The sequence below is a fragment of the Ambystoma mexicanum genome, chromosome 7q (genome assembly GCF_040938575.1).
Source record: "Ambystoma mexicanum isolate Mex_15411 chromosome 7q, UKY_AmexF1_1, whole genome shotgun sequence".
Classification (NCBI taxonomy): Eukaryota; Metazoa; Chordata; class Amphibia; order Caudata; family Ambystomatidae; genus Ambystoma; species Ambystoma mexicanum.
In genome coordinates, this window is record NC_090941.1 from 987,078,838 (window position 1) to 987,106,210 (window position 27,373).

General features: G+C 48.0%; 1 protein-coding gene across 4 annotated transcripts in view; it reads right to left on the bottom strand.

Annotated features, from left to right (window-relative positions):
• FAM168A (family with sequence similarity 168 member A) overlaps positions 1-27,373 on the bottom strand; it is an 812,985-nt gene that overhangs the window by 140,137 nt on the left and 645,475 nt on the right. For all 4 annotated transcript variants that reach the window (XM_069640117.1, XM_069640118.1, XM_069640119.1 and 1 more), the window contains one exon: positions 6,405-6,547. In XM_069640117.1, coding sequence (XP_069496218.1) covers positions 6,405-6,547 — 143 coding nt within the window. The remainder of the gene's footprint in view (positions 1-6,404; positions 6,548-27,373) is intronic.

Sequence of the window (27,373 nt, forward strand, 5' to 3'; positions counted from 1 at the left end):
AGTGTTTTGGATCCATAGAGATTGAGAAACAATGGCAGTACATTAGGCTTTCCAACAATATGGGATGGCTAAATATGTAATCATTTGCTCCCATTCATAGGATAGATGGATGGCGAAGAAAAGAAAACACTTTTGTGACCAAATCGCTATCTTTTACACTCCACGCAACTGCCACTCCACAATGGCAAAGGTGCGCTATGCATGACCAACCTACATTACATTCAAAGCTCCCGGGTTTATGATATATTTCAGCCATTTCAGTTTGTATATATTCACATTTGCTTTTTGCCTTTTGAAATGTCAGCTCCATTTTTGCCGTAACAACAAACGGTTGCTATGTGATTTCGGCTGACTTAATATACATGTTGTCAGCCATTTGAATAACTAATGTTATTTTGTATACAACTTTTACACTCTTCATGCTGCCAGTCTGCAATGCAATGGGCCTGCGATGCAGGTTTGACAGCATGGGAAACCAAGCTAAAGACCTGTGTTTTCCCTTGTTCATTTTTATAAATATATAGACAGGAAACAGATTGCTCTCAGTCTGTATTTATGTGTACAAATCAGTAAAAAAGAGAAATCAGGGAGCATAATTATACTACATTATATACCTGTAGAAGTCCCGAGTTGATACGCCTAGGTAGGTGTACAAAAGTCAATGCACTTCAATGGTCTGGAGGTTTATACAGGTGTTTTTTTTAAAGGTACTTGGAGGCCCCGCAAACAAGGGAAAGGAGATGTAATGGGAACATGGAGGTGACCCGATTTAAAATAGATTCAACACTCGACTACATTACATCTAAATTGGTCAGACACTGCCACGTAAAATCCTGTTTATAATATTAATTGGTAACTCAATAATACATTTAGAGCAAAAAAAGTGCATCATGATATGATATCATATGGCATTAATAACGCGCCTATACATAGGTGTTTTAAGACGCGATGCAGCAAGGGAGGGGGAACAAAGGGAGGACAGACAACGATCCTACTAGGCCAGGTGTCATTTAGATATTTAGATCACGCAAGTGCATGGGATGGGGAAAGTGCGGGGGAAGGGACAGTGCAGTACATGGCATAGACTAATAACAATAGGTAAGGTAACGGCCGGCATGTGGCAAGTGCAAAGGTAAGTGCAGACATACGGTGTCAAGTGCTGGTAGTGGGACTGTAGGGGTATAGAAACAGTCACCAAGTGCAGGGGTTGCCAGACAGGCAGTGCAGGTGTGTGCGACTGGCGGGGTGGGGACCTGGGCCCGAGAACAGAGTGTGGCCAGGTAACCAGTGCAGAATCAGTTTCAGCCAGGAGGTCAGCAGGGGAGCGGAGGCGAAAAGGCAGAAGCAAAGAGAAAGGTTTTGAGGTGCTTCCGGAACTGTAGATGGTTCTCGTCAAGTTTCAGGGAGGCAGTGAGGCTGTTCCAGAGGGAGGCCTCAGCCGAAGAAAGATCTACCACCGTGTTGCTTGGAGAAGCAACTGATTCTAAGGGAGTTGGAGGCGGAAGAGTGAAGAGCTCGAGAGGGAAGATATTTAGGAAGAGAGGGTTGAAGGTATTGAGGCCCTAGAAGGCCTTGTGGACAATGCAGAGGGTTTTGAACTTGATCCTCGTAGCCACTGCGAGCCCGTGCAGAGATTTCAGTCCTGGAGAGAAACGATCCCTGGGCTTGAGGCCAAGGACAAGTCTTGCAGTCTTGTTCTGAATGAGTTGCAGAGGGTGGGGAGTAGAGGCAGGCAGATTTAGAAAGAGGCTGTTGCAGTAGTCCAGCCTAGAGAGAACCAGAGCTCTTAAGACAGTGTGCTTCTGGGGGAAGGAGAGGAAAGGTAGAATACCTCTGAGGAGGTGCAGCTGGTAGTGTGACTTCTTAGAGATGTCTGAGATGTGAGGAGAGAAGGAGAGTGTGGAGTCGAAGATGACCCGGAGAGTTTTAGCCACACAGTTAGGTGCAGGAGGAGGGCCAAGAGAGGCCGGCCAGAGAGCGACAGGAAAGGAGGGAGCGGGTGTGACGATGAGGAGAATCTCAGTCTTACTGGCATTAAGACAGAGATCATTGGCGGCACACCACTCCTGGATAGCAGACAGACAGTCAGAGATGAGACTGAGAAGAGGTGGCCGAAGGTAACCTGAAAATGAGCTGAGTGTCATCCACATTGCACTGAAAGTTGGGGCAGAGAGCGGCAATGCGGTGGGCAAGAAGTGCCAGGTATAGGTTGAACAGCCAGGCAGAGAGGTTAGACCCCTGGGGTACACCACATGTAGAGAAAAAGATAGCAGAGAGGAAGGACCCAAGTTGGACCTTGGAGGGTCAGTCAGAGAGGAAAGAGGTCAGCCAGGCCAAGGCCTGACCGGTGATATCCAGGTTATCACGGAGACATATGAGCAGGAAGGCATGGTTGACCATGTCAAAGTCAGAAGAGAGATCAAGCAAGATGAGGACACATGGGGTGTTAGAATCAAGGTTGGAGAGCAGGTCTTCACGGATGCTCAGGAGAGCAGTTTCCGTGCTTCTGGCAGCTCTGAAGCCAGACTGATGATCATGAATCTCGTGTGGCTGAATGCCACTTGTCTCTCTAAGAAGTTGAACGCCAACCGCTGGGGGACACGTAACTAGTTACCATGGGGGAGTCTCCAAACTTGACAAACCAAATATAGGAGATCGGGTAACCTCTAAATCCCCAATATCACAAAAGTGAATTGACCTTACAGTGACTAAAGGCCTTTTATTTTTTCGATCTGACAGCTCATCTAGACACCAAATCACCTACACACCAAAATTTATACAATGGATCCTCCCAAAAATATGTATTAAAGTTCAATGTGTTTTGCATCATCGTGCAGTCTACTTTCAAAAACCTGGCTGCCTCCATCTGCATTATCTGGTTCCAAGGTCCTGGTGAGAAACATGAACCGTATACGAAACAAAGAACTTGAAAACAAGTCTTTTCACTGTACACACATGAGCTCTGTAACAAGCTCCACTGGCACCAAGACCCGCCCCTGCATTGCAGTTAAGAAAAGCTCAAAACCCACCTGACAGTCAATTACATACTCACACAATCAATCTGACCCGTTCGTAACCATCCACCCCATTTGCTAAACGTCCATATATTAAGGTGTAGAAGCATAACCCGAATTGGCGAGAAAAGCAATAAAGCCGCCTTAAGCAAACCCAATCACCACACATGCCTATGATGTATGTGCTCTTTCCAGCTCACACTATGCTAAATCATCACTATTCTATGCATATCCCAGCACATTTTGCAAATTGACCTGAAACCCTATATGTAGTGCACCTTTGCCTCTGAAATGAATCCCAGAGCACAATGTGATAATCTCATAAAACTAGGTCTAACTCAATAAACGGGTGTATTTTTTGTCTGGATGTCAGTCCGGAAGCTCAGTAAATTCGAGGTCTCAAGAAAAGCACACCTTTTATTCAACTAAGGACAGACATTTACAACCCAATGGGGGCAGAGAAAGTAGTATAGTCTACATCATATATCTGTTTGTGGAGCTAGGAAAACAGTCTGAACCTCTCTGTAGGCAAGTGAGATACATTTTGTTATTGACAGGAGAGTAGAACATGAGCAAATATAGCATTTTCCAAACTCCTTTCCTTGGTACCTTGAAGTCCCATAATAAAAAGGGGATGGGGGTAGGGGGAACAGCCAAGAAGGTACAAGGCACCTTCGTGGAATAAATGGGTGGTAATATCACAGGGTAGCTTGATTCATTTAATAGAGATTGCAGATTAATTGCTTTTAGGCCTAGACGCATGCACCACTCTGGGACCGGCAAATTGGGTGTGAATGTACCAGCTGAGTGATTACAGCTCAAATGATCCTTGGATGAGTCCTTGCAAATACGAAGAATAAGTCCAAGGCAAGCCAAGTCTGTTTACAGAGCTTGTCAGGTGGGATATGTCCACCAAATTTCTGCACCATTTAGTCCTACCTCCGGCTTGTCAGTCACTAAGAATTAGAACATGATAAGAAGTGTCCAACATCACCTTGAGTTCCCCAGCTGTTCTGATCAAGAGGATTAAAATGTATATTAGAAGCTTGCTCTGCAAATTATTTCAAGCCCTTATGCCTGCAACTTGACCAGTGAATAGGAGGGGGGAACCAAAATATGCAAGTTTTAGAACATGCACGTTTTTTTTTAGCATACAGGTTGGTTAACCCCGGTTGGGATACATAGTGAAGAGGGAAAATCGAGATCAAACTCCTGCCTCCTCACCCCAGGCATATCAACAGAAAGAACAGCAGGAAGAATAATGAGCGCACTCATCATTTTGCACCAGGCCCCAGTGCGCCCATGGGTGATAAATATGCTGAAAGACACCCACTTCACCAACACTGCAACCTACATGCCTCAAATGCAGCAGTACCACCATGCAGAATTTACAAAACACAAGAATTCCTGTTTAAAGGCTTGCAGGTGCTCACATGAATTAACCTAACAGCACTATAACTCATCAATTCATGCATTATCAAATGGCACAGTGTAAAGCCATGCTTCAGGAGAATTACAGCCAAGTACACTGTCTCCCCACCAGCCGCAGTGGGGATTCGTGCTGACTTCAGCAATGCATCTCGAAAACCCAGGAACAGCTCAAGGCCTTGCAGTAAGATAAGATTCTATATTACTAAAGTAAACGTTCATTTTAAGGCTTGTTTATTAACAACATGTTTTGTTTCCCTTCCCGCTGAACACTGTTACTTCAATTACTGTGCCCGGAAGCATATCCTGAATCTGATCCTTGGGCCTGGACCTCGAGTTTTGTTCCTCATGTCGGGAACGGTCCTACTACCACATTGATGGTTTTATGATTTCAGGCAACCGTCTCATCTGTTAAGGTGCTGGAATCCGAGGAAAGGGGTGGGGTGTCCAAATGTCATGTTGCTAGGAATGTCCAGCGGGTCCTAAAAAGGTGTCTATGCAAAATCTGGTGCAGATTGGTGAAACGGTGTGGAATTATATAAGGATTAACGATTCGCCAAGCCACAAACCCACAAACAAATGTTGACTTTTGCTGACCTATATACAGCATTGCATGTAGTGGGAGAACTTAATTAGCTAAGCGGAGGATGAGGAAAGTTCTTCAGACTCCCTTTTAACACAGCTCCCATTTTGGAGAACTTTGTTCAGACTTAATACGAAGGTGCAAGGTTATTTTTGCCCAGCAGGCCCAACGCCTGATGCTCAGCTATCCTGACTCCATATTAGAGCCATGCCCTACTAAAATATTATTTTTAGACTTTAACACCTTCAATATTATGATGGGTTTAAAATAATGTAAAAGTAAAAACCCTGTCCTTCCATGTAAGGTTAAACTATAATAGGCCGTTTCATATAGGGACATTTCCTAATTTAAAATAAAATTGTTGTATTTCCTAATTATAAATTGGTGTACATGCTAACAAAAGTATCACGTTTTGGCGAGAAAAGGATAAATGAGTGCAAACTCTATTGCTTGTTCTTCACATCATTTTGGCACTTCCACATAGGAGCTTGTGAACTGTATACAAGTTATTGAACTTTGAATGAAATCTGAGTTAAATGAATAAGCCTAGACCTTTGTAGGGGAAAACTGTAGGACTATGGAACCCGACACTTTGCCAAAGTCTGGAAATTATACAAGTCATGGTCAACATACTTGCTATGCTCGTTGGTGAAGAACAGAAAAGAGAAAGGACAAAACATGAAAAGCTGCCTGCTTAAAATGTTCATGTGCACTTCTTACCAGTATAAGTGCACCACGGTTTACCCACACCACTGACACACAAGGAACAGTGTGATCAGAGAATGGTTGAAAGCTGTCTTGTTGAGTTGCAAGGTGGTGTGGGAACTAGCAAGGGAAGGGATTCAAACATTTGACACAATTTCTATTTGCAATTATTCCATAGCACCTTTCATCTGTAACCCCTGCCTACTGGAACACCATCCAGATTGCAATCTGGAGCGCAACAATGCTTTTTCAGATCAGGGTGGGACTGAAGACCTTCTGCACCACACCCCATCCGTGTGGCTGGAAAATCCTGTGCCACATATTGTAACCTCCCCATCCCTCATATGCCATCCTCAACTACATGTACTGTTGCTTTCCAGCTAGGTTTGCAATTTATAAAACTCTGAAAACAATCACCTTGCCTACCCTCTTCGTTCCTGTGTCACCTAGTGTAGTGATGGACATGAGCTTTGCAAAGCTTGCAGCCCACGCATATAATCCCCCTGATCCACCTATTCCCTCGGAATCCAAGTTGAGCAACCTAAGGAAACCATCTTTCATAAAATACATAACCACAATAAAGAACTGTCAGAATGGCAGTAGTGGCTACAAGGGCTCCTTCCAAGTTTCAGACAAACTGGGGCATGGCTTCACAGTGCATCGCATGTACCTACCTGTGCATACAAATTCTGCTGTGGATAGGCACTTCTGATTGGATACATGGCCGTTTGGTAAGGATTTGGAGACGGTGAGTAGGGTGGAGGTGCATTGTTACTCTGGGTAGGTGGGACTTTGTAGGGAGTTCCAGCGGTGTACCCTAAGGAAACAAAAGACCAATCCATTTAGACACAGGTTAAGAGACATTAAAATACATAAATCAACTGAGCTTAACCACTGCTCAAAGCAATAAATGACATGAATCCTACTCTTTTGTTTTAACTATAGCATCCCTAGAAACAACAAATAAAAGCTTGTGCTTGAGGTGTGGATCTTTTGCTCTCTAGTAGGCTCATGAGTTCAAGTATGAAGTATGTAAGGCATGAAAGTGGTTTGTTGACTAATTCCACAAATAGCGTTGCCACTGCACATAGCAATCACCTGGGAGGCACATCCCGACTTAAATCGGTCCCGGTAACTAGCAGACTGTGACCCCCCACCCCTGTATCTCACTTCATGTATGTGCATTGTTGTGCCTGCATCCTAGTGGCAAGATGCAGGCCAACAATGCCAGAAGCAGATTGTCCAGACTTGTACTGTGCCCACTTCCCACCTCCTCATAAGTCTCACAGAGGGGACCTTTGGCAGGGTGACCAGCGAAGGGCGCAGTGCATAAGGGGGTTAGAGCCATAGCAGGGTCCTGGGCCACACCCACACCTCTCACAACACACTGTGAAACCCCACTAAGTGGTTCATCCCATGTACACCGAGTACACTCCCCATCCCCACGCACAGACATACATACAAAATGCAACAGCCAACTGGCGCAATCTAACAGATATCCAGTTTTTTTTACAAACTACACTACTGTTTGAACATACAGCACCTATTGCCCATCAATGTATGGTCTGCAGACATCAGCAGCAGCATCATCGCTGCACATGAACCCGATGCAATATTCATCACAGAGATGTGGTTCTCCGCCCTCCAAATGGGCATCATACTGATAGTGTATAGGACAGCACATTGATCACATAGAATGCCAAAGGGAGCATGTACAGTCAGCCTCATGCACTGCACTCCTGGTCCTGCACGCTGCAAAAAACCTGCAGCAAATATCCCAGGAGCCCGTAACCCAGCACTCACAAATTTCCGGTTTGTCAGGAAACAAAACCTGTCTCACCAACATCATGGAGTTTATCCCCACCATATTTATCAACCAGTCCAACATCATGCTCCTCGGATATCGCACGTTCTCAGAGAAGTTACAAAAAAGACAGAATAAATAATCTATGATCAGTTTACCACCGGTGACATCAAACAACATGACAGCATATCAATGCACATTAATGGAAATGTGGTTGTCTTCACTGCTATGTCAGCCCTAAAAAAAAATGCATCTTGCCAATTCCCATCCCTTTGACGCACATCTCAGCCATCAGATCAAACCAAAGCCCACATTACAACAAAATCCCTCCTATAGAGACTTCTCCTCTGACCTATCGAGGGAGCAGCCCATCAACCTAACATCAATTGCCCTTCCACCAACGATAGCATCTTCATGGACTCACTCCATCACACCCCAAAAACTAACATTGATGCCCATGCCTTTCTAAAACTATGATTTTAAGTCGAAAAGTACCACCATGCTACACCGAAATTTGCTGTGGCAATCACAAAGAGAAGATCTGGTGCAAGAACTAAATCCTAAGCAAATTTACCAATTTGATCTGAATATTTTTTGAGTTTGTCAGAGGTGACAAATTCACAAGTATAGGTTGTACATCATTTTCTTAATGGATTGACACATGGTTGTTTTGAGGTACAGTTCAATCATGCAGTCAGACTTTCTGAAGTATTCAGAGGTTCTTACTTTTCTTGATGGGTTCTTTAGATTCAATTTCCCAACAAACAAGATTTGACTGCTTAAATGGTCTTTTAGTCTGCTGCGGCCTCAGCACTCAACTTCTCCATCTATAGCATTCCATTAATCAACTGCTTTCAAAGTTTGTTGTAGGTTTTGATACCGGACTAATATTGCCAGTCCATCTGCTTTGGCTCATCTGCTCAGTGTCATTCGTTTATGCAAGGTAGCCGGTCTCTCCACAGCGCTGCTCATGCCGCTGGGGGCATTTTCAGGGGCTACAGGACACTCTCTTCTGTTTTCCCTGGCCAGTAGTCTGATCTCTTTTGTAGTCCACTTCAGCTTGGGATGTGTTCCCAGAGTGACCTGTATTGTAGCCGTTTAACCATCTTCTCTCGTCTAGGGCTCCACGTTTTGGAGTCAGGGCTCCCACCGGGTCTGAACAGTAGGGCTAGTGGCTCTACTCTACTGTTTGATGGCTCTGGTATATGACTTTTTTCTGCCAGACCATATCTGGTTTCCTCCTGGGCCTACATAGAAGCTCTGCACTGCTAGTCAGGGACAAGTGACACCCCTTCCAGTGAGCCTTTTGAATCCCAGTCGGGTCTGTGTTTTGGTTGACAAGATCTTCAAAGGCGAATAAACATTCCAGTACTGACCGCCATGCAGTCGTGATGAGTGATTCATCACAAGGAAAAAAGCATGCGCTCCACACACAGAAAAAACATCAGAGCAGCCGAGGGGACTATTAATCAAACGCTGCAAAAGCAACTAATAAGTGCCCAGCCATCATTGGCACAGTAAACCAACGCCTAGATCAATCAATGTCCCCGGTTTACTGATTAATGAAAGTCCAACAAAAAATGTGCCAGTATTTGGTACAGTCGACCACCAATCTGTGACCAGCATCCGATCAATATGGATGCAGCTCATGTCATTCCGATGTTCACTGTTCCACTTTCTTAACTGACAGACACCCATTGATCCAGATGGACAATGCAGATTCCAAGGGAGACCTGCAACATGCCAAGGGTCATGATAATCCATCCTTTGTCCTACTCTGGGACTCTTCCAATACAGCTAGAGAACTAGAAGGAAGACTTCTCACTAACCACGGCAACAAGATTCATCAAGAAGTGAGCAATTCACTGTATTGAATAATCACCACAAAGTTATCCACCAGATAAAAGACAAACTCATCTAAGGTTGCATCTTAAGTGCTTACCTTAAGCAAAAGCCTTCAAAAACAGTTAATTGTCATCAAGGATTCCAGACAACCCTAGACTCGTTGTGACTCTCCAACATGAAGCTAGACACTAACACCTCAACTATCTTGTAGTGAAGCACATTCTGCAACACCAGGTATGATGTAAATACCTTTATTTCCAGCCTTTCCAGCTCACTGAGTCTTCTCAACAAACCGCAGTGGAACCTTAGTCAAACCTAAACATTTCTGCACTCCACATTCCATAATCATGGAGCTGCGATAAAACACATTGCCCCTCCTTCCACCATCACACCCTTTTCTCACCAATGCAACCCTTCCCAGATTCCACACTTGGATACCTCTGACTCTCACAGTACCTCTCAGAACTTCCTCCACTTGAACGGGATCAGAATACAAGGCATCCCCTTTCCTTCTCACAACCTCCTGCTTGATCCTCACCCAAACTCCTCTCCAGAGCTCCATAGCTCACCGCCTCCTACCATTCTCGCTCTCCACCCACACATCCTTTCTCTGATTCACTTTTGTCCTCAACTCCTCCACAACACAGTGAGTTTCCCTTGCCATCCCCAACAAGGGAGACAATACTCTGGTATTACCCTTCCTTCCCCTCATCATCTCGAAGGTACTTATACCAGTGGTGGCATGCAGAGACATACAGAGAGAATACAATCTTTCCCTCACTAATGCTTTCCTATCCCCACCACACAGACCTGCAATCCTATAGCCTCCATTATACATCTGTTCAATCTCTCCACCACCCCATTACACTCAGGATGATAAAGTGCAGTTCTTTTGTGTGTAACACACTCCTTAAATACTCCTCACAACACAATCTTACAAACTGCCCTCCATTGTTCGTCAATATACTACTGGGCAAACTCTCGCTCTCAAAAACCTCCTGCAAAAACTCCACAACCACCTCCCCCATAGCTTTCTCTCAACTCCCTAAATTCCGTCCACCTCGACATCAAATCCAATAGCACTATAATAACCATTCCACGACCACTTCCCATATCCACCGGACCTAAAAGTCTATAGCAAGATCATCCCACACATTCTTGGGAATGCCCACCTTGATCATATCTTCTCTTTCCGTATCCTCGCAGGCATCTCAGACATGCTGGGCAGCGAGTGTCTTTCTACCACCACACATTTATTAAACTCTCAAAGGTCTACGCACAGGCGAAGCTCTCCGGTAGACTTCTTCACCATCACCAATGGATAAAGCCACTGAACACTTCACAAACGTTCAATCACACCCAAGTCACTCGACTTATCAAGCTCATGCTTCACTCCATCTCTCAAAACTAACTACGCTGATTGCAGCTTTGCCTCTGCAGGCATACTGCCTTCCTTAAGGATGATTCGATGTTTCATCCCCTTCACCTTCCCTATGTTCTTGACAAACATGCTGCTATATTGCTCACTCACATGTTCCTCCATATTGGGATGATGCCTGATCCCCAACCTCTTCTGCTCTTACCAACCCCACCGTCACTCCTTCCTTCCTTCCTTACATAAATCTTCCCTTCTGCACACCTCCCTTTGAACTCAAGCCTTGCTATGAAATACCCCAAGAATTCAATTCAGTCTAAATTGTACCCTCCAGGTTGCATGCCCAGGAAGCACAGGTTATCCACATTTCCACCCACTTCACATTCATAGACTTTTCTAGACAAAGATACTTTGGCACCTCAGTCCGCCATCATGCTCACTTCTTTGCCGTTCACACAGATCGCAGCCGCGGGACTTTCACAATCATCCTGCCCATGCATCACATTTGTTGTTATTCAATCAACATGATGCTCTTCGTCCTCTGAGGAATACTGCCCATCCTCTGATACATAAAACATTTTTTGTGCCCACTTGAAAGTTCTTGCAGCAGTTGGCATAGTAACCCCTCTTCTTGCACTTAGAAAACATGATCTTCCTCCCTGAGCAAGCTGGTGATCCTGCAAAATGAGTACTGCTCGCAGAACGAAAACACAAACGGTCCTCTTCTCTCTGACCATTGGAGTGGTTTCCTTTCACATCATTCCTTGCCTTAGGGCGTTGCATTTCCCTTGTATTTCTTCTCAGCCTTCTCCTCAGAGATCTTCAGCATCTCTGGACAAGGGTCTTTGTTCTCTGCCTTAATCAGCTTGGCCACACATGCCATTGAGTGCTCCACAATTCCAATTACCTCATCCAAACTAGGGTCATCTTTGAGCCATAGCGCCTCTCTAATCCGGTTTTGGCTGCAACTGGTCTACCACGTGTTCGTCTAACGTATTGCCGAAAGTACACGTGAGAGCCAGGTGGCACGGAGCATTAATACATTCCTCTACGCTCTCCCCGCTCTCCTGGAGACTCACATCAAAATGACATCTCTCCAAGATAGAGCTAGTGTTGGGGGTAAAATGACAACGTAGTTTTAGCAAAGCTACAACCAGTTCATTAGAAACATTGGATTCCACAGCCCCATCCTTATTCGGCAAAGTCTCATAAATGCGCTGTACCTCATAACCCAGAAAGTGCATTAGAAGTGACACTTAACTATCAATGATGAATGTATTCCAACAATCAGCTTGCAGGTAATTTAGGAACCCTTTCTTCCATTGGCTCCATGTGATCTTCACCAGACCAGGCAAAGCCATGAACAGGGGCGCACCATGCACACTGGGCATTGTCATAGCAGCACAAAGTAAAGACCAGTATATGATAGAATATCCACAGCTGCACGTACCTTGAAATAAAAGCCGGTCCACACCAATGTATTCTCTCAGACGTCAGTGCAGAGAACAAAATGCAAACCGAAGAGCAGGGCTGCTGGTACCTGCTCGGACCTCTCAGTCCTTCTCAAATGCAATAAGATCTTAGCAAGGCAGGACTGTTTGTATGTATTCTGTGTCCTGTTGAAAATGCACGTTACACCGGCCTTTCCTCTAGCCAACCCTTGGCTGAACGTTTGGGCTTGCGCGCCACTCGAGATGCACAACCAATTTCTCAAATTTACCAATCTCAACCAGTGGCCAACGCTGAGAGGCCAGATGACCGAGACTTGTGGTGAATCGCAGCTGCAATCCTCAGAGCTGGGCCACATCACAGTTGCTGCTTGTCCATCACAGAGGGAACACCTCAGCCGAGCGGCGTGCACCCATGGGAGGTCACAGAGGCACAGACACTTCAGGCCGACATCGATGCTGGAGGTCGTCTGGGCACAGGAATTTTGTCGCCAATGTAGTGAAGCACACTCCATAACACTAGTTATGATGGAAAAACGTTTATTTGGGTTTAAATGCACAGCGCAGGAGCCCGTCTCCACCCCTGCCCTTTCCAGCTCCATCAATCTTCTCAACAGATCGTGGTGGAATATTCCTCGCCTCCACATTCTAGAACCATGGAGCTGCGATATAACACTATCTACCAATGCAAAATCCAGAGGATTAATCATCAACAGTGGTCGCTCTGTCAACTAATCAGCAACTAATCTGTCAAATAACCAGCAGACGGCATTCAAGCATCGGATGCCTGATCAGACGTCTCCCTTTATCAGGCAGAATCCTTCCTTCTGAGAGCAGTTTTATCTACAATTTCAACATCAAATTATATCCTCTCACCTTTTTAACATCTCGCGCCTCTTCTGGTTGCTGTTCTCCCTGGATTACTCTTCTTCTTGCTATTACCAGCAGGCTCTGGTCCCGCCTCGTGGACCTCCAAAATGGCGACCTAGTATCGTCCTGTCGGCTCCCTACGTACTCAGCGCGCTTCCGACACCCGCTCGCCTTCTGTTGCCTCATCTGTCGGCGGAGGACCACTGTCCGCGCCTGGCTGCTCCTGTATTTGTCCCATCGCTGGCAGACTGCTGCATCTTCGGTGAGCCTCAGTGCCTTCTGCCTTTGCCCTCCGAGACCTTCTCCTCCGCCTCTGGCGGTGGCTCCCTGTGGCCTGCTCCTCCATGGGCTACAGTTCTCCACGGGCTTCAGTTCTTCACAGGCTGCTGTCATCTGCTGAGTCCTGCACCGTCCGGCGGACCACGGTGCCTCCGCCTCCGACGGTGGATCCCGGCGGCCAGCTCCACCACAGGCTGCAATTCTCTACGGGTTCCAGTTCTTCGCCGGCTGCTGTCATCTGCTGAGTCCTGCACCGTCCAGCGGACCACGGTGCCTCCTCCTCTGCCTCCGACGGTGGCTCCCGGCAGCCAGCTCCTCCACAGGCTGCAGTTCTCCGCGGGCTCCAGTTCTTCGCCGGCTGCTGTCGTCTTTTGAGCCCTGCACCGTCCAGCAGACCACGGTACCTGCTCCTCTGCCTCCGACAGTGACTCTCGGCGGCCAGCTCCACCACGGGCTGCTTTTCTCCACTGGCTCCAGTTCTTCACAGGCTGCTGTCACCCGTTGAGCCCTGCACCGTCCCGCAGACCACGGTGCCTTCTGCCTCTTTCCTCCTCCGACGGTAGCTCCTGGCGACCAACTCCTTCTTGGACCGCAGCTGACTCCACCACTGTTTGTGGACTATTGTGCCTTTGAGACGTCCTGCGGGCCACAGTGCCTTTTGCCTCTATCTTCCGAGGCCTACACCTCCTGTGCCCCTCACATTTCCAGCTGACGGGTGCCCCCGGCGACCAGCCCCATCTCGAGCAGCAGCTTTCTTCACCCTGTCTGCGGGCTGCTGTGCCCCCCGCTGCTCCCAGTGCAGCCTTCTGCGACCTGCTTCTCCTGTTCCATCTGTATCTCCGGCGGTCTGCAGCTCCCGGCGGCCAGCTCCACCTACTGCGGGCCGCAGCGCCTCTGCCTCCTGCCCACGGCTCCTACCGCTCTCTAGTCTGCTTGGTCTGCTCCGGGCTACTGTGGTCTCCTGTTCACTGCGGGCTGCTGTGCCCCCACCACTGCAAGCAGCGGCTCCGGGTGGCCTGCTCCTCCTTCAGTCCGTGGCCCCTCAACTTCCTGACCTGCTCCAACTGCTGTGAACTGCAGTGCTCTCCTCCTTCAATTTGACCGACTTTGCCTGTTTGAGGTCTGCTGTGCCTCTGTGCCCTCTCCTCCTGCTCTTTGGCCTTCTTCTGACTGCCTAGCCCCCCGCCTCTCTGGCCTGCTTGGTCTTCTCCGGGCTACTGTGTTCTCCTCTGCTGCTGCAGGCTGCCGTGCCTCCACCGCTGCAGGCAGGGTCCGCGGCCCCTCATCTTCCTGACCTGCTTCAACTGCTGCTGAATACGGTGCTCTCCTCCTTCGATTTGGCCAGCCTCGCCTGTTTGGAGATCTGCGGCGCCTCCGCCTCTTCGCCCTCTCCTGCTGCTCTTCTGCCTTCATGGGACTGCTTTGCCCCCGCCTCTGCCAAGTGTGACCCTACTGCTCCTCTGCCTGCTCCTCCTCTCGGACTGCTACATCTCAGATCCCACTAGACTGCTGCAGCTTCTCAAGTCATATACTCCTGGACCCACTTCTCCCCCTGACGACTGCAATCCTACCACTGGCTGTTGAGGACCTCTGCCTTCAGGCCTTCTCCATCTACTCCGACATACAGCGACCCCCCACTACCCTCATAATCTGCTGGCTGCCTTGCCTCCACTCACACTCTGCGGGCTACTTGCCCCCCGCTGCTACAAAGGGTGGTCCCGACCACTCCTATGCCCTCTCCTCTCTGATTTCTACACCCCCAGGGTCCCACTGATCTGCTGTTGCCCCCCCACACTTCTACTCCTGGCCCGCTTCTCCTCCTGATGGCCGCCATCAACCCCCCTCCCTTGATTGCCGCTGACCCCTGCTGCTCCCCTGCCCTCTTATTCTGTAATTGCCTCCTGCACCCTCCGTCACTTCCCCCTCTGTCCCTGTGGCTCTTCCAACCTACTGGTCCACCCCACATGTCACGAGCTGCAGCAATTTTCTGCCACTACCATCAACTGCGGGCTACTTTACCCCCCTCCGCTGCCATCTCCGACGGACCTGCTCCAATATAGCTCCTGTGTCTCTCTCCATCCCACTGATCTGACTCACAAGCTGCTTCGGATTACTGCCATTTGCTAAATTTCTGACCCTTCTAGTTCCCTTCCCCGATCCCTCCTGCCTCAGCCTAAACCTTCCCTCAATCGGACCACATCATAGTGTCCCTGCCACCGACCCATAGTTTTACTGCTTGCAGTGCTCCCCTACCTACCCCTCCTCCTCGCTCCCCATCTTTTCCCCCACCCCCTCCCTCCTTCCTTCTCTAGCATTCTCCCTTTGCTGCTTCTTGTCCCATTGTCCAATTCTTTTCACTCTCCCTGTTATGCTTCGTCCCTTTCTCAATTCCGTCCCATTCCCCTTCCCTCCCCTCCCTCCCTCCTCTCCCTTACCTATTTCCCCTTCAAACTACTCTTCATCCTCCTAATGGCGATCTCCTCTCTCAATCCTACCCACACCCACTCAGTCCCTCCCCCAACGCCTCTCCCCAACGCTGTAACCTTATCTATCCTCCTCTTTCCAACACCACTAATGCCTTTGACGTCACCCTTTGGAACACCAGATCAATCTGTAATAAAACCACGGCTGTCCTTGACCTCTTCCTACGCCTTAACCTCCAATTTCTCTGCATTACTGAAAACTGGATCCCTCCTCACACCACCTCTGTACCTGCCTCCCTCACCACCTCCTCCTCCTCCTCCTCTTCCTCCTTTGAACATGTCCCCTGTTCTTCTGGCCACAGAGGTGGTCTTGGCCTTTTCTTTCGGCCTCACTTCACTTTCTCTCCCCTCCTTCCCTTCCTTTGAATACATGTTCAAAATCTTTAAATTTCCTCATGCTATCTCATTCCTCATCATCTATCGCCCCCCTGGGCCACTCTGCTCCTTTTATGAGGACATTGACCATCTCCTCAGCGTCATTTCCCCCAGTCCCACTCCTTTACTCGTACTTGGTGACGTTAATCTCCACCTCTCCTCGAATCCTCCCTCTTCTCCTCTCTTATCCATTCTTGACTCCTACCTCCTCTCTCCCCTCCCCTCCTACTCACCAATCTGGCTCTACCATTGACCTCATCTTTACTTCCTCTCTCATTGCCTCCCCCGTATCCTCCCTTCCCACCTACTTATCTGATCACTCTACTTTCTTTTTCCCCTCTCCCCTCCGTCCCCTTCTCATCCTCCCCCTCCTTCCTCCACTTTGTTCTTCCGGCGTGATCTACGTGGCTTTAACCCCTATTTCTTACATCCCTCTCCTCTTTCCTTCCTCCCATTTCCCATTTCTCCTCTCTCTCCGCCTCTGAGGCCTCCTCCATCTTAACTTCTCTCTCTTCTTCTCCTCTCGATCTTCTCTACCCCCTCTCCTCATTTTCCCCCTCTCGCCGCCCTGCTCAACCTTGGCTTTCTTCTCATCGCTCCTCCATGCGCCGCCTCCTTAGGCGCCTCGAACGTCAATGGATCAAACGCACAACCCCCGCTAACCAATCTGCCTACTTCTACTATCATTCCCTTTCTCCAGTCTCAATCCTCCCACCCTCTTCGCTTTTTTCAAACCTTAGCCCGTCTTCTTTCTCCATCTACTCCTGATCCCTCCACTGCCTCTTCTCTCTCTGCTACTGATCTTGCCTCCTTTTCTAACAAAGTCCTCAACCTTAGTCAAACTATTCTCTCGTCCCCCTCCTACTCTCCTCCTCCTCCTCCCTCTACCTTTTCTATGTCCTCCTTCTCTCCCGTCACTCATTCTGATGTTACCCTCCTCCTCGCCAACACTCATCCCACTGCTTCCCCTGCTGACCCCATTCCTACCCCCTCATCCCGAAAATGTACCCCCTCCTGAAACCTTACCTCCTTCAACATCTGCCTCTTAACTTCCACTTTTCCTACCCCTTTTAAAGATGCGACCATCATCCCCAGTCTCAAAAAACCTTCCGCTAATCCCAATCTTGCTTCCAACTATCGCTCCATCTCTCTCCTACCCTTCCTCTCCAAACTTCTCAAACGCATTGTCTATTCTCAACTCTCTTCCTTCATCTCTAACCACTCCCTCCTTCCCGCTACCCAATCTGGCTTCCGCCCACTGCACTCCACTGAAACTGCTCTCACCTCTGTTCTTAACTCTCTCCTCTTTGCACGTTACTCAAAACACTCCTCCATTCTTATTCTCCTTGATCTTTCTGCCGCTTTTGATACTGCGGACCATCCTCTTCTTCTCAACTCCCTCTCCTCCTTTGGCTTCAAGGACTCTGTTCTTTACTGGCTCTCCTCTTATCTCTCCAACCGCTCTTTTTCAGTCTCCTGGGGTGGCTCTTCCTCCCCCTCCTATCCTCTTAACCACGGAGTTCCCCAAGGTTCTGTCCTGTGCCTTTTTCTCTTCTCTCTCTACACTTCCTTCTTAGCTCCTTTCATCTCCTCCTGTCATGGTCTCTGCTTCCAAAAGGTCAGGGTTTTCCCAACTCCCTTGGAAGCAGATCCATAACCCAGGTTCCGAGTGCCAACCAGTCCCAATTGGGACCTTTTGGACCCAGTCCTGGCGCCAGTGGCACCAGGCTCATAAATATGCCCAGTCCCAGCGCTGGAAGCGCCGGGCTCATAATGCTTGGGTGGACTTACCTTCAGCAGACCATGCTGCTTACTTGCCTGCCAGTTGAGCCTCTGATCCTCTTCTGTTTGGAACTACTTTTCCTGTTGGGTGGGGCTGGAGCCACTCCCTAGATTCAGAACACTGGAACTCTTCTGGAAGGCAGGAACTCTTTTCTTACCAGGAACTCTTTTCTTACTTAGGCGTGGCTGTGGAAGGAGACACCTAAGCACTACAGGAGGCTATTTAAACCACACCCGGTGGATGAATCTTGCTTTGCGTTATTCTGCAACCTCTGCAGCAGAACGCTCATCGTGTCTTCTGCATCCGGTCCTGGGCCTAAGGAAAAAGGCTTACCATCCTGAATCCAGTCTTCAGCAACACCTATAAAGACAAGAAAGAACAGGTTAGCATTCCGGCATCTGAAAGGCAAAGGCTTACCATCCTGAATCCAGTCTTCAGCAACACCTATAAAGACAAGAAAGAACAGGTTAGCATTCTGGCATCTGAAAGGCAAAGGCTTACCTACTCTTCGTGCGCTCCGGAGGTCTTCACACTGCATTCCGGAATCTGAAAGACAAAAGTTGACCAACTCTTCGCACGCTCCGGAGGCCTTCGGCGCTGCATCCCGCATCTGAAAGACAAAACAAGGTGCGTTTAAAGACATTGGGGAACTTTAATACTCACGTGCCATTACTCCTTTCCACATCTAATCCAGTGGGTATTCCGGCACCCTGCAGCCGCTCCGAACTCGTACCTGCAAAATAAAAAGACAGAGCGCATAGTGAAGCAGGCAACAAGCGCTTACTTACGTGCTTCCAGGCGCTTCTATTCATCACACGGGCTCCATCTTCAACTCACTTCAGCCCGTCATCCGCCATCGCCGGAACCCTGCAAAACAAGAGACATCATTACTAAAGACTTTAAAGACATTTGAATGACTCGAAACTTACCGTTCGTGCAGTAAACAACAGACAGCAGTCCTCTGAAGTCAAGAGGCCTGCGCTACCTATCCAGTGAAGAAACTGGTTACAGCACCCTGCCCCGAGGCAGATGGAGAGCTCGGCATTCACTTACCTAAGGTGAGAGCGTTAACCTTTGGGGGTCTACAGGAGAGGAGAAGAGGAAAGAGATAGGGACACCCCAATAACCCCAGTTCATTAACCCCATATTTTCTATCTGCAGACATCTTACTCTACACGTCAGGCATACAGTGCACAGAGGTCCAGCCCAAAGAGCCAACCGGGTGCTACACATCACCTTTGAAGATACGGTAGTCGCCCAGTCAAGACCGGCGCCTCTGCGAGAATCAGGTGAGCGTTACAGAACGCAAAGCCTACCGCAAAACTCTCGCCCAGGCGCTATGGAAACCTCGGATACTGACCCCCTAGCCCGGTTACTTGGGGAACTAAGGGCAGAAGTGCATGCAGCTTGTCAGGAAACGAATGCTCTAAGAAGGGAACTAATTATTTCCAAGGAGAGAACAGACAATCTTGCTAGACAAGTGCTACAGTCACAAGCCGGACAGACCCCGTTACCCGCATCAGGGGCAAATCTTCCTTCAACATCCTCTATGAATCCAGTGCAGATCAACCTACCTGGGAATGTACCTCTGGCTCCGCCCGAACGATTTTCTGGTGACCCAAAGAGGTTTGCAGTATTTATCAATCAGTGCCGGTTGCACTTCTTATGCCGGCCAGCAGCCTTTCCAACTGATCAAGCAAAAGTAGCTTTTGTACTTTCGTACCTTAGTGGCAATGCGGCAGACTGGTCGATCCCTCTAGTTAATCAAGATGATCCGGTTCTCCATGATTTTCAAGCCTTTCAGCTTAGTATGGAAAAACTGTTCGCAAGACATTCACAGGGGCAGGCCTTGGACAATGAGCTTCTTTCGTTGCGACAGGGTAATCAAGACCTTTTGGCTTATATTGCATCTTTCAATAGACTAATAGTGGAAACTCAATGGCCTGAGGACAAAAGGATTACGCTGTTTTATAGAGGTCTACGTGGAGAGCTCAAAGACGTTTTAGCCCAAGTAGTGAATCCCCCACAAGACTGTTCGGATTATATAGACTTGGTCGTTCAAATAGATCACAGGCTGCAGAACAGGAAGGCCGATCGTTCCAAGTTTGATGCTCGAGTATTTTCCAAACCGCCAACTCCTTCCAAAGGAGTAGACTCCGGGGAACCCATGCAAATAGGGGGTCTGAAAGGTCCTCTAACACAAAGGGAGCGGGAAAGGAGGAAACAGTTGCAATTATGCCTATATTGCGGAAACTCAGGGCACTTTCTTCGAGACTGTCCGGTGAAACCTGCCAAGAAGGCAGTAGGAGCTGCAGTTACCAAAGTTACAAACTCTGAGCAGGGAAACGACCTCGCCCGACAAGAATAGAGGTCCTCTTGCCGAGCGTGAAAACCAGTTCCGTGACCTCGCATTTCGTGATACCTATGGTCCTCATTAGCCCTGATAATCCGGATCGATTACATGCAATTGAAGCTTACGTCGACAGCGGTGCCATCGGCAATTATGTGGATCATGAAATGGTTTTGAGGATGAATCTAACTCTTTGTCCCAAGGCTGTAAAGGACGTCATTACTACGGTGGATGGTACGGAGATAGCCTCCGGGCCAGTAACGCATACCACTCAAGAGGTGACGCTAGTAAGTCAAGATGGACACCATGAGAAGATCGTGTTCGATGTGATCAAGGCCCCTCAGTTTCAGATTATTCTAGGAATACCTTGGTTAGAGAAACACAATCCTCTGATCGATTGGCGAGCAAGAACGGTCCAGTTTCCAGAATGTGTCTCTACTTGTCACCCTCCACCTGGTGTTGCACTGGCCGCAATTTCTTCAGAGACTCCCCAGTTACCTCCCGAATACCTAGAATACCAAGATGTTTTCCGGAAGGATCAGGCTAACTCTCTACCTCCTCATAGGTCTTATGACTGCCAGATAGACCTGATACCTGGATCTACTCCTCCTTGTAGTAGAATTTATGCCCTCACCGAGCCTGAGAACCTTCACCTTCGACAATACCTGGATCAATACCTGGCAAATGGGTTTATTCGTCCTTCCAAGTCCCCTGCTTCTTCAGCTTTGTTCTTCGTTCCAAAAAAGGAAGGAGACCTTAGAACTTGTATCGATTATCGCTCCCTGAACCAGATCACCGTTAAGAATAGATATCCGTTACCTTTGATCCCTGAACTCCTGGACCAAGTCAGAAAAGCATGCATATATACAAAGCTGGATCTTAGAGGAGCTTACCACTTGGTGCGAGTAAAAGAGGGCGATGAATGGAAGACGGCCTTCCGCACCAAGTATGGGCTATTTGAATATCAGGTCATGCCCTTCGGACTTTGCAATGCCCCGGCCGCCTTTCAATATTTTATGAACGATGTCCTCAGAGAGCTCATAGATGTATGTGTTGTTGTTTACATTGACGACATCCTCGTTTATTCTTCATCGGAATCTGAACATCGGAAACACGTGAAAATGGTCCTCGAAAGATTGCGTCAACACAAACTTTTCGCTAAGTTGGAAAAATGTGTTTTCAACGTGACTGAAGTTGAATTCTTGGGATTCATATTATCACCTGGCGGAGTGCGTATGGATTCAAAGAAGGTCGATGCAGTTCTCAAATGGCCATCACCATCCTCCGTAAAAGGTGTGCAAAGCATGTTAGGCTTCGCTAACTTTTACCGCAGGTTTATCCCCGAATTCTCTCGAATAGTCCAGCCCATCACTGCCTTGTTAAAGAAAAACAAACGTTTTGAATGGTCTACCGAGGCGGAACAAGCTTTCCAGGATTTGAAGACTAAATTTATCTCTGCACCAATCTTAAAACACCCTCGCCCCGAACTCCCCTACATCGTGGAAACTGATGCTTCAAGCCTTGCCATGGGGGCAGTTCTATCACAAATGGACCCGGTAACCAATCAGTTGCATCCCGTGGCATTTTGGTCCCGCAAATTCTCGCCTCCTGAAATCAATTACACGATTACTGACAAGGAACTTCTGGCTATCAAGTCTGCCTTTAAGGCTTGGCGGCATTATCTGCTGGGGGCCCCGACACACCGTTACTGTGATTACGGATCACCGAAACCTGCAATATTTGAAGACCGCAAAAGCCCAATCCTCTAGACAACTCCGTTGGGCATTATTCTTTGCCGAGTTTGACTTCATAATTACCTATCGACCTGGTACAAAGAACGGTAAAGCCGATGCCCTTTCTCGGATGGGAGTGGAAGAACACTTGGTCAACCCTAAACCTGTACCAATCATTCCCGAACAAAGAATTCTGGGTGTAATCGCCACAGAATCCATAGAGGAAGTTAAGGATAAAGCCAGGCAACTTGTAACTCCAGCAGACATACAGAATTGGCATCTGCAGGGAAAGGACTTTGCAGTAAAGGACAACTTATTGTATTTCCAAGAACGATTATACCTACCCAGCACAGATTTACAGAAAAAAGTAATCTCTTGTTATCACGACTCTTTAATGGAAGGTCATCCCGGTATAGCCAAGACCTCAGAAAAGATCAAGCGCTACTTCTGGTGGCCGTCTTGGAAAAAAGATATCAGAGACTTTATAATGTCCTGTGGAGTATGCGCCCAAAACAAGAGTCAAAAGGAAAGACCAGCAGGCCTCTTACGCCCTATTGACATCCCACCTCGCCCTTGGCATACGCTTTCTATGGACTTCATCACCGATCTACCTCCATGCTCCGGATACAATACGATTCTAGTAATCGTGGACTTATTCTCCAAGATGGCGCATTTCATTCCGCTCAAAGGCTTGCCAACAGCAGCAATTCTGGCCCGAGAATTTCTCGAAAACATCGTCCGACTGCACGGTTTTCCTTCGGTTCTAATTTCGGATCGAGGTAGTCAATTTATTTCTCATTTTTGCCGAAGTTGCTGTCGGTCGGCTCAAATTGATGTGAGACTATCGACCAGTCACCACCCTCAGACCGACGGACAAACCGAGAGGACCAATCAAACTCTGGAACAGTATTTACGCTGCATGCTGCAACAAACTGAAAAAACTTGGAAAGATATCCTTTGGATAGCCGAGTATGCCTACAATAACTCTGTCCATTCGGGAACTGGGAAAACCCCGTTTTTTCTTTTGTACGGCAGTCACCCTCGAACCTCGGAGTTGGATCCCCTCCAAGATCTTGAAACACCAGCAGTAGACTACCTGCATTCTACAATCACCCAAGCCTTTAAGGAAGCTGTTTCTCACCTTCAAAGGGCTAAAGAACAATACAAGAAAGGAGCAGATCAACATCGGAAGGAAGCCCCTCACTATCAAGTAGGGGATCAAGTCTGGTTATCCACCAAATATCTATCTCTAAAAGGGCCACGCACATTCAACCCAAGATACCTTGGGTCCCTATTCCATCACTACCATAGTAAACCCAGTAGCGGTCAAGTTGGACTTGCCCCCGCACATGAAGATACATCCGGTCTTCCACGTCTCTCTATTAAAACCCGTGCAACCTCAAACCCGACTAACCAAATCTCCAAAACCTATCCTAGTGGATGGAGAACTCGAGTTTGAAGTCAAAAGCATTCTGGACTCCAAGATCTCCAAATCTAAACTATTCTACCTAATTGACTGGAAAGGCTACGGCCCCCAAGAGAGATCCTGGGAACCTGCTGAATATGTCCACGCTCCTCGCCTAATCAAAAGATTTCACCGAACATTTCCTGACAAGCCAAAACCCCCGGAGAAGCCCGGTTTGGGAGGGGCCTTGAGGGGGGGTACTGTCATGGTCTCTGCTTCCAAAAGGTCAGGGTTTTCCCAACTCCCTTGGAAGCAGATCCATAACCCAGGTTCCGAGTGCCAACCAGTCCCAATTGGGACCTTTTGGACCCAGTCCTGGCGCCAGTGGCACCAGGCTCATAAATATGCCCAGTCCCAGCGCTGGAAGCGCCGGGCTCATAATGCTTGGGTGGATTTACCTTCAGCAGACCATGCTGCTTACTTGCCTGCCAGTTGAGCCTCTGATCCTCTTCTGTTTGGAACTACTTTTCCTGTTGGGTGGGGCTGGAGCCACTCCCTAGATTCAGAACACTGGAACTCTTCTGGAAGGCAGGAACTCTTTTCTTACCAGGAACTCTTTTCTTACTTAGGCGTGGCTGTGGAAGGAGACACCTAAGCACTACAGGAGGCTATTTAAACCACACCCGGTGGATGAATCTTGCTTTGCGTTATTCTGCAACCTCTGCAGCAGAACGCTCATCGTGTCTTCTGCATCCGGTCCTGGGCCTAAGGAAAAAGGCTTACCATCCTGAATCCAGTCTTCAGCAACACCTATAAAGACAAGAAAGAACAGGTTAGCATTCCGGCATCTGAAAGGCAAAGGCTTACCATCCTGAATCCAGTCTTCAGCAACACCTATAAAGACAAGAAAGAACAGGTTAGCATTCTGGCATCTGAAAGGCAAAGGCTTACCTACTCTTCGTGCGCTCCGGAGGTCTTCACACTGCATTCCGGAATCTGAAAGACAAAAGTTTACCAACTCTTCGCACGCTCCGGAGGCCTTCGGCGCTGCATCCCGCATCTGAAAGACAAAACAAGGTGCGTTTAAAGACATTGGGGAACTTTAATACTCACGTGCCATTACTCCTTTCCACATCTAATCCAGTGGGTATTCCAGCACCCTGCAGCCGCTCCGAACTCGTACCTGCAAAATAAAAAGACAGTTAGAGCGCATAGTGAAGCAGGCAACAAGCGCTTACTTGCGTGCTTCCAGGCGCTTCTATTCATCACACGGGCTCCATCTTCAACTCACTTCAGCCCGCCATCCGCCATCGCCGGAACCCTGCAAAACAAGAGACATCATTACTAAAGACTTTAAAGACATTTGAATGACTCGAAACTTACCGTTCGTGCAGTAAACAACGGACAGCAGTCCTCTGAAGTCAAGAGGCCTGCGCTACCTATCCAGTGAAGAAACTGGTTACAGCACCCTGCTCCGAGGCAGATGGAGAGCTCGGCATTCACTTACCTAAGGTGAGAGCGTTAACCTTTGGGGGTCTACAGGAGAGGAGAAGAGGAAAGAGATAGGGACACCCCAATAACCCCAGTTCATTAACCCCATATTTTTTATCTGCAGACATCTTACTCTACACGTCAGGCATACAGTGCAGAGGTCCAGCCCAAAGAGCCAACCGGGTGCTACACATCACCTTTGAAGATACGGTAGTCGCCCAGTCAAGACCGGCGCCTCTGCGAGAATCAGGTGAGCGTTACACCTCCTTTGGCATCTCGCACCATTTCTATGTGGATGATACCCAGCTTTACCACTCCTTCTCCTCTTTCTCTCCCGACATTCATGATAAACTATCTTCTTGCCTTTCTGCTATCAAATCCTGGATGTCCTCATTTCCTTACTCTCAATGCTGAAAAAACTGAACTCCTCTTAACTGCCAATTCTCTTCCTCCATCCTCCCCTCCCCTTCCATTCTCTTTCCCCCCTCCCACCTCTCCTTCTCTCCCCATGCCGTAACCTTGGTCTCCATATTGACTCTCACCTCTCTCTATCTCACCACATTTCTCTTACTGCCAAATCTTGTCGCTTTCACCTCTACAACATACGTAAAATTCGACCCCTCCTTACCTTTCATGCTACTAAACTTTTAATTACCTCCCTCATCTTCTCCAGACTCTTCTACTGTTCCTCCCTTCTCTTTGGACTCCCCTCCTCTCATCTCTCCCCACTCAAATCCATCTACCACTCTGCCATCCGCTCCCTCTGCCTTCTCTCACCTCTTGATTCCATCTCCTCTTCTCACCTCTTTAGGTTGGCTCCCGTTTCACTCCCATCTCAAATTCAGGTTCCTCTGTCTTGTCTTCAAATCCCTCTATGGTCTTGCCCCCCCCATCTCTCCTCCCTTCTAACTTTCTATACCCCTTCTCGTTCTCTCCGTTCTGCTGTTTTCCTACTCTCTCCTCCTCCAGCTTCCTGTGCCCCCTCCCGTTTCCGATCTTTCCAACTCCTTGCTCCCTTCCACTGGAACCACCTCCCCCTTCACATCCGCTCTTCCCCCCTCCTTCCCTTCCTTTCGCTCTTCTCTCAAATCTTACCTTTTTCACTCACCTCCCTAACACCCTTCGTTTCCTCTCGTTCTTATTCCTCACCTCCTACCACTGCTCTTCCCGTCCCTCTCTACCGCCTCCTCCTCCCCACCCCCTGCTCTCATAGTCCCACTCTTTCCTCTACTCTTCCTCATTCACTCTTATATTCCCTCTTCTCCCGCTCTTACCCCAACTAACTCCTACCACTCCCTCGCTCACCCTGCCCCTCCCTACTCCCTCCTCACCTCTGCAATGTTGTAAATTGTTCTTTAAACTGTTTTTGTGTTATGATTCAATTACCATGTTACGCTTGTTGTATTTTGCCTGTTCTTATGTAAAGCACTTTGGATTAAAGGGCTATATAACTTCAATAAAATACAAATACAACTAACCAAAGCTAAACCAATAGCCCATCTTAACTAGTGGTTTACCCCGGAACTAAAAATCCTCCAGAACGCCAAAAGAATGCCAGAATCCACATGGAGAAAAACACCTAACACTACAAAGTGTTAATTACTTCGGCCGCCTCTAACTACACATTAGCTATCCTTAACGCTAAGAAAAACTTATGACAACAGAATCCTTAATGCCAAATCTAGAACCAAGGAGCTTTTCAGTATCCTCAGGGAACTTGAGTCCCCAGCCCCACCATCGGAAGCCTGTGTGAAAGACGCAGATTGGTGCGGTAAAATACAGAAAGCTCTCGCAGACAAAATTGCTCTGCTTCAATCCAAAATTGAGCAAAAAAAGAACAGCTTGGCTAAGAACGCCAACACCTCCTCAGTCCCCAACGTCAGGATCCCTGTATGCCCACCCTTCTTCTAACCTGTTTCACCTAAAGAAGTTGAATGAATCATAAAAGGCCTGAAACCTTCTAGATGCCGAGGAGATCTCTGCCCAGCCACAATTATTCAAGAAGGCACCAAGGACCTGGCCCCTTTCATTACTGCCATAATTAACTCCTTCTTCGAGACTAGCCCAGTACCAAACAACCTCAAGGAGGCCTGGGTTATGCCAGTTTAAAAAAACCTAACCTAGACCCGATAACTCCCACTAACTACAGGCCCATCACCATCGTTCCTACATCCTAAAGATTCTAGATAGAGTGGCCCATCTACAAATCCAGAAACATTTGGAGGACAATAACCATTTGGGCCTCAAGACAATCGGGCTTTAGGCCATGACATGGAACAGAAACAGCCCTCTTGGATGAGGCTAAGGACAATGGAAAGCTGGCTATGCTCCCTCTGCTAGACCCATCAGCAGTTTTTGATCTTGTCGATCACCAGATCCTCACTGATCTCCTGTCCACAGCA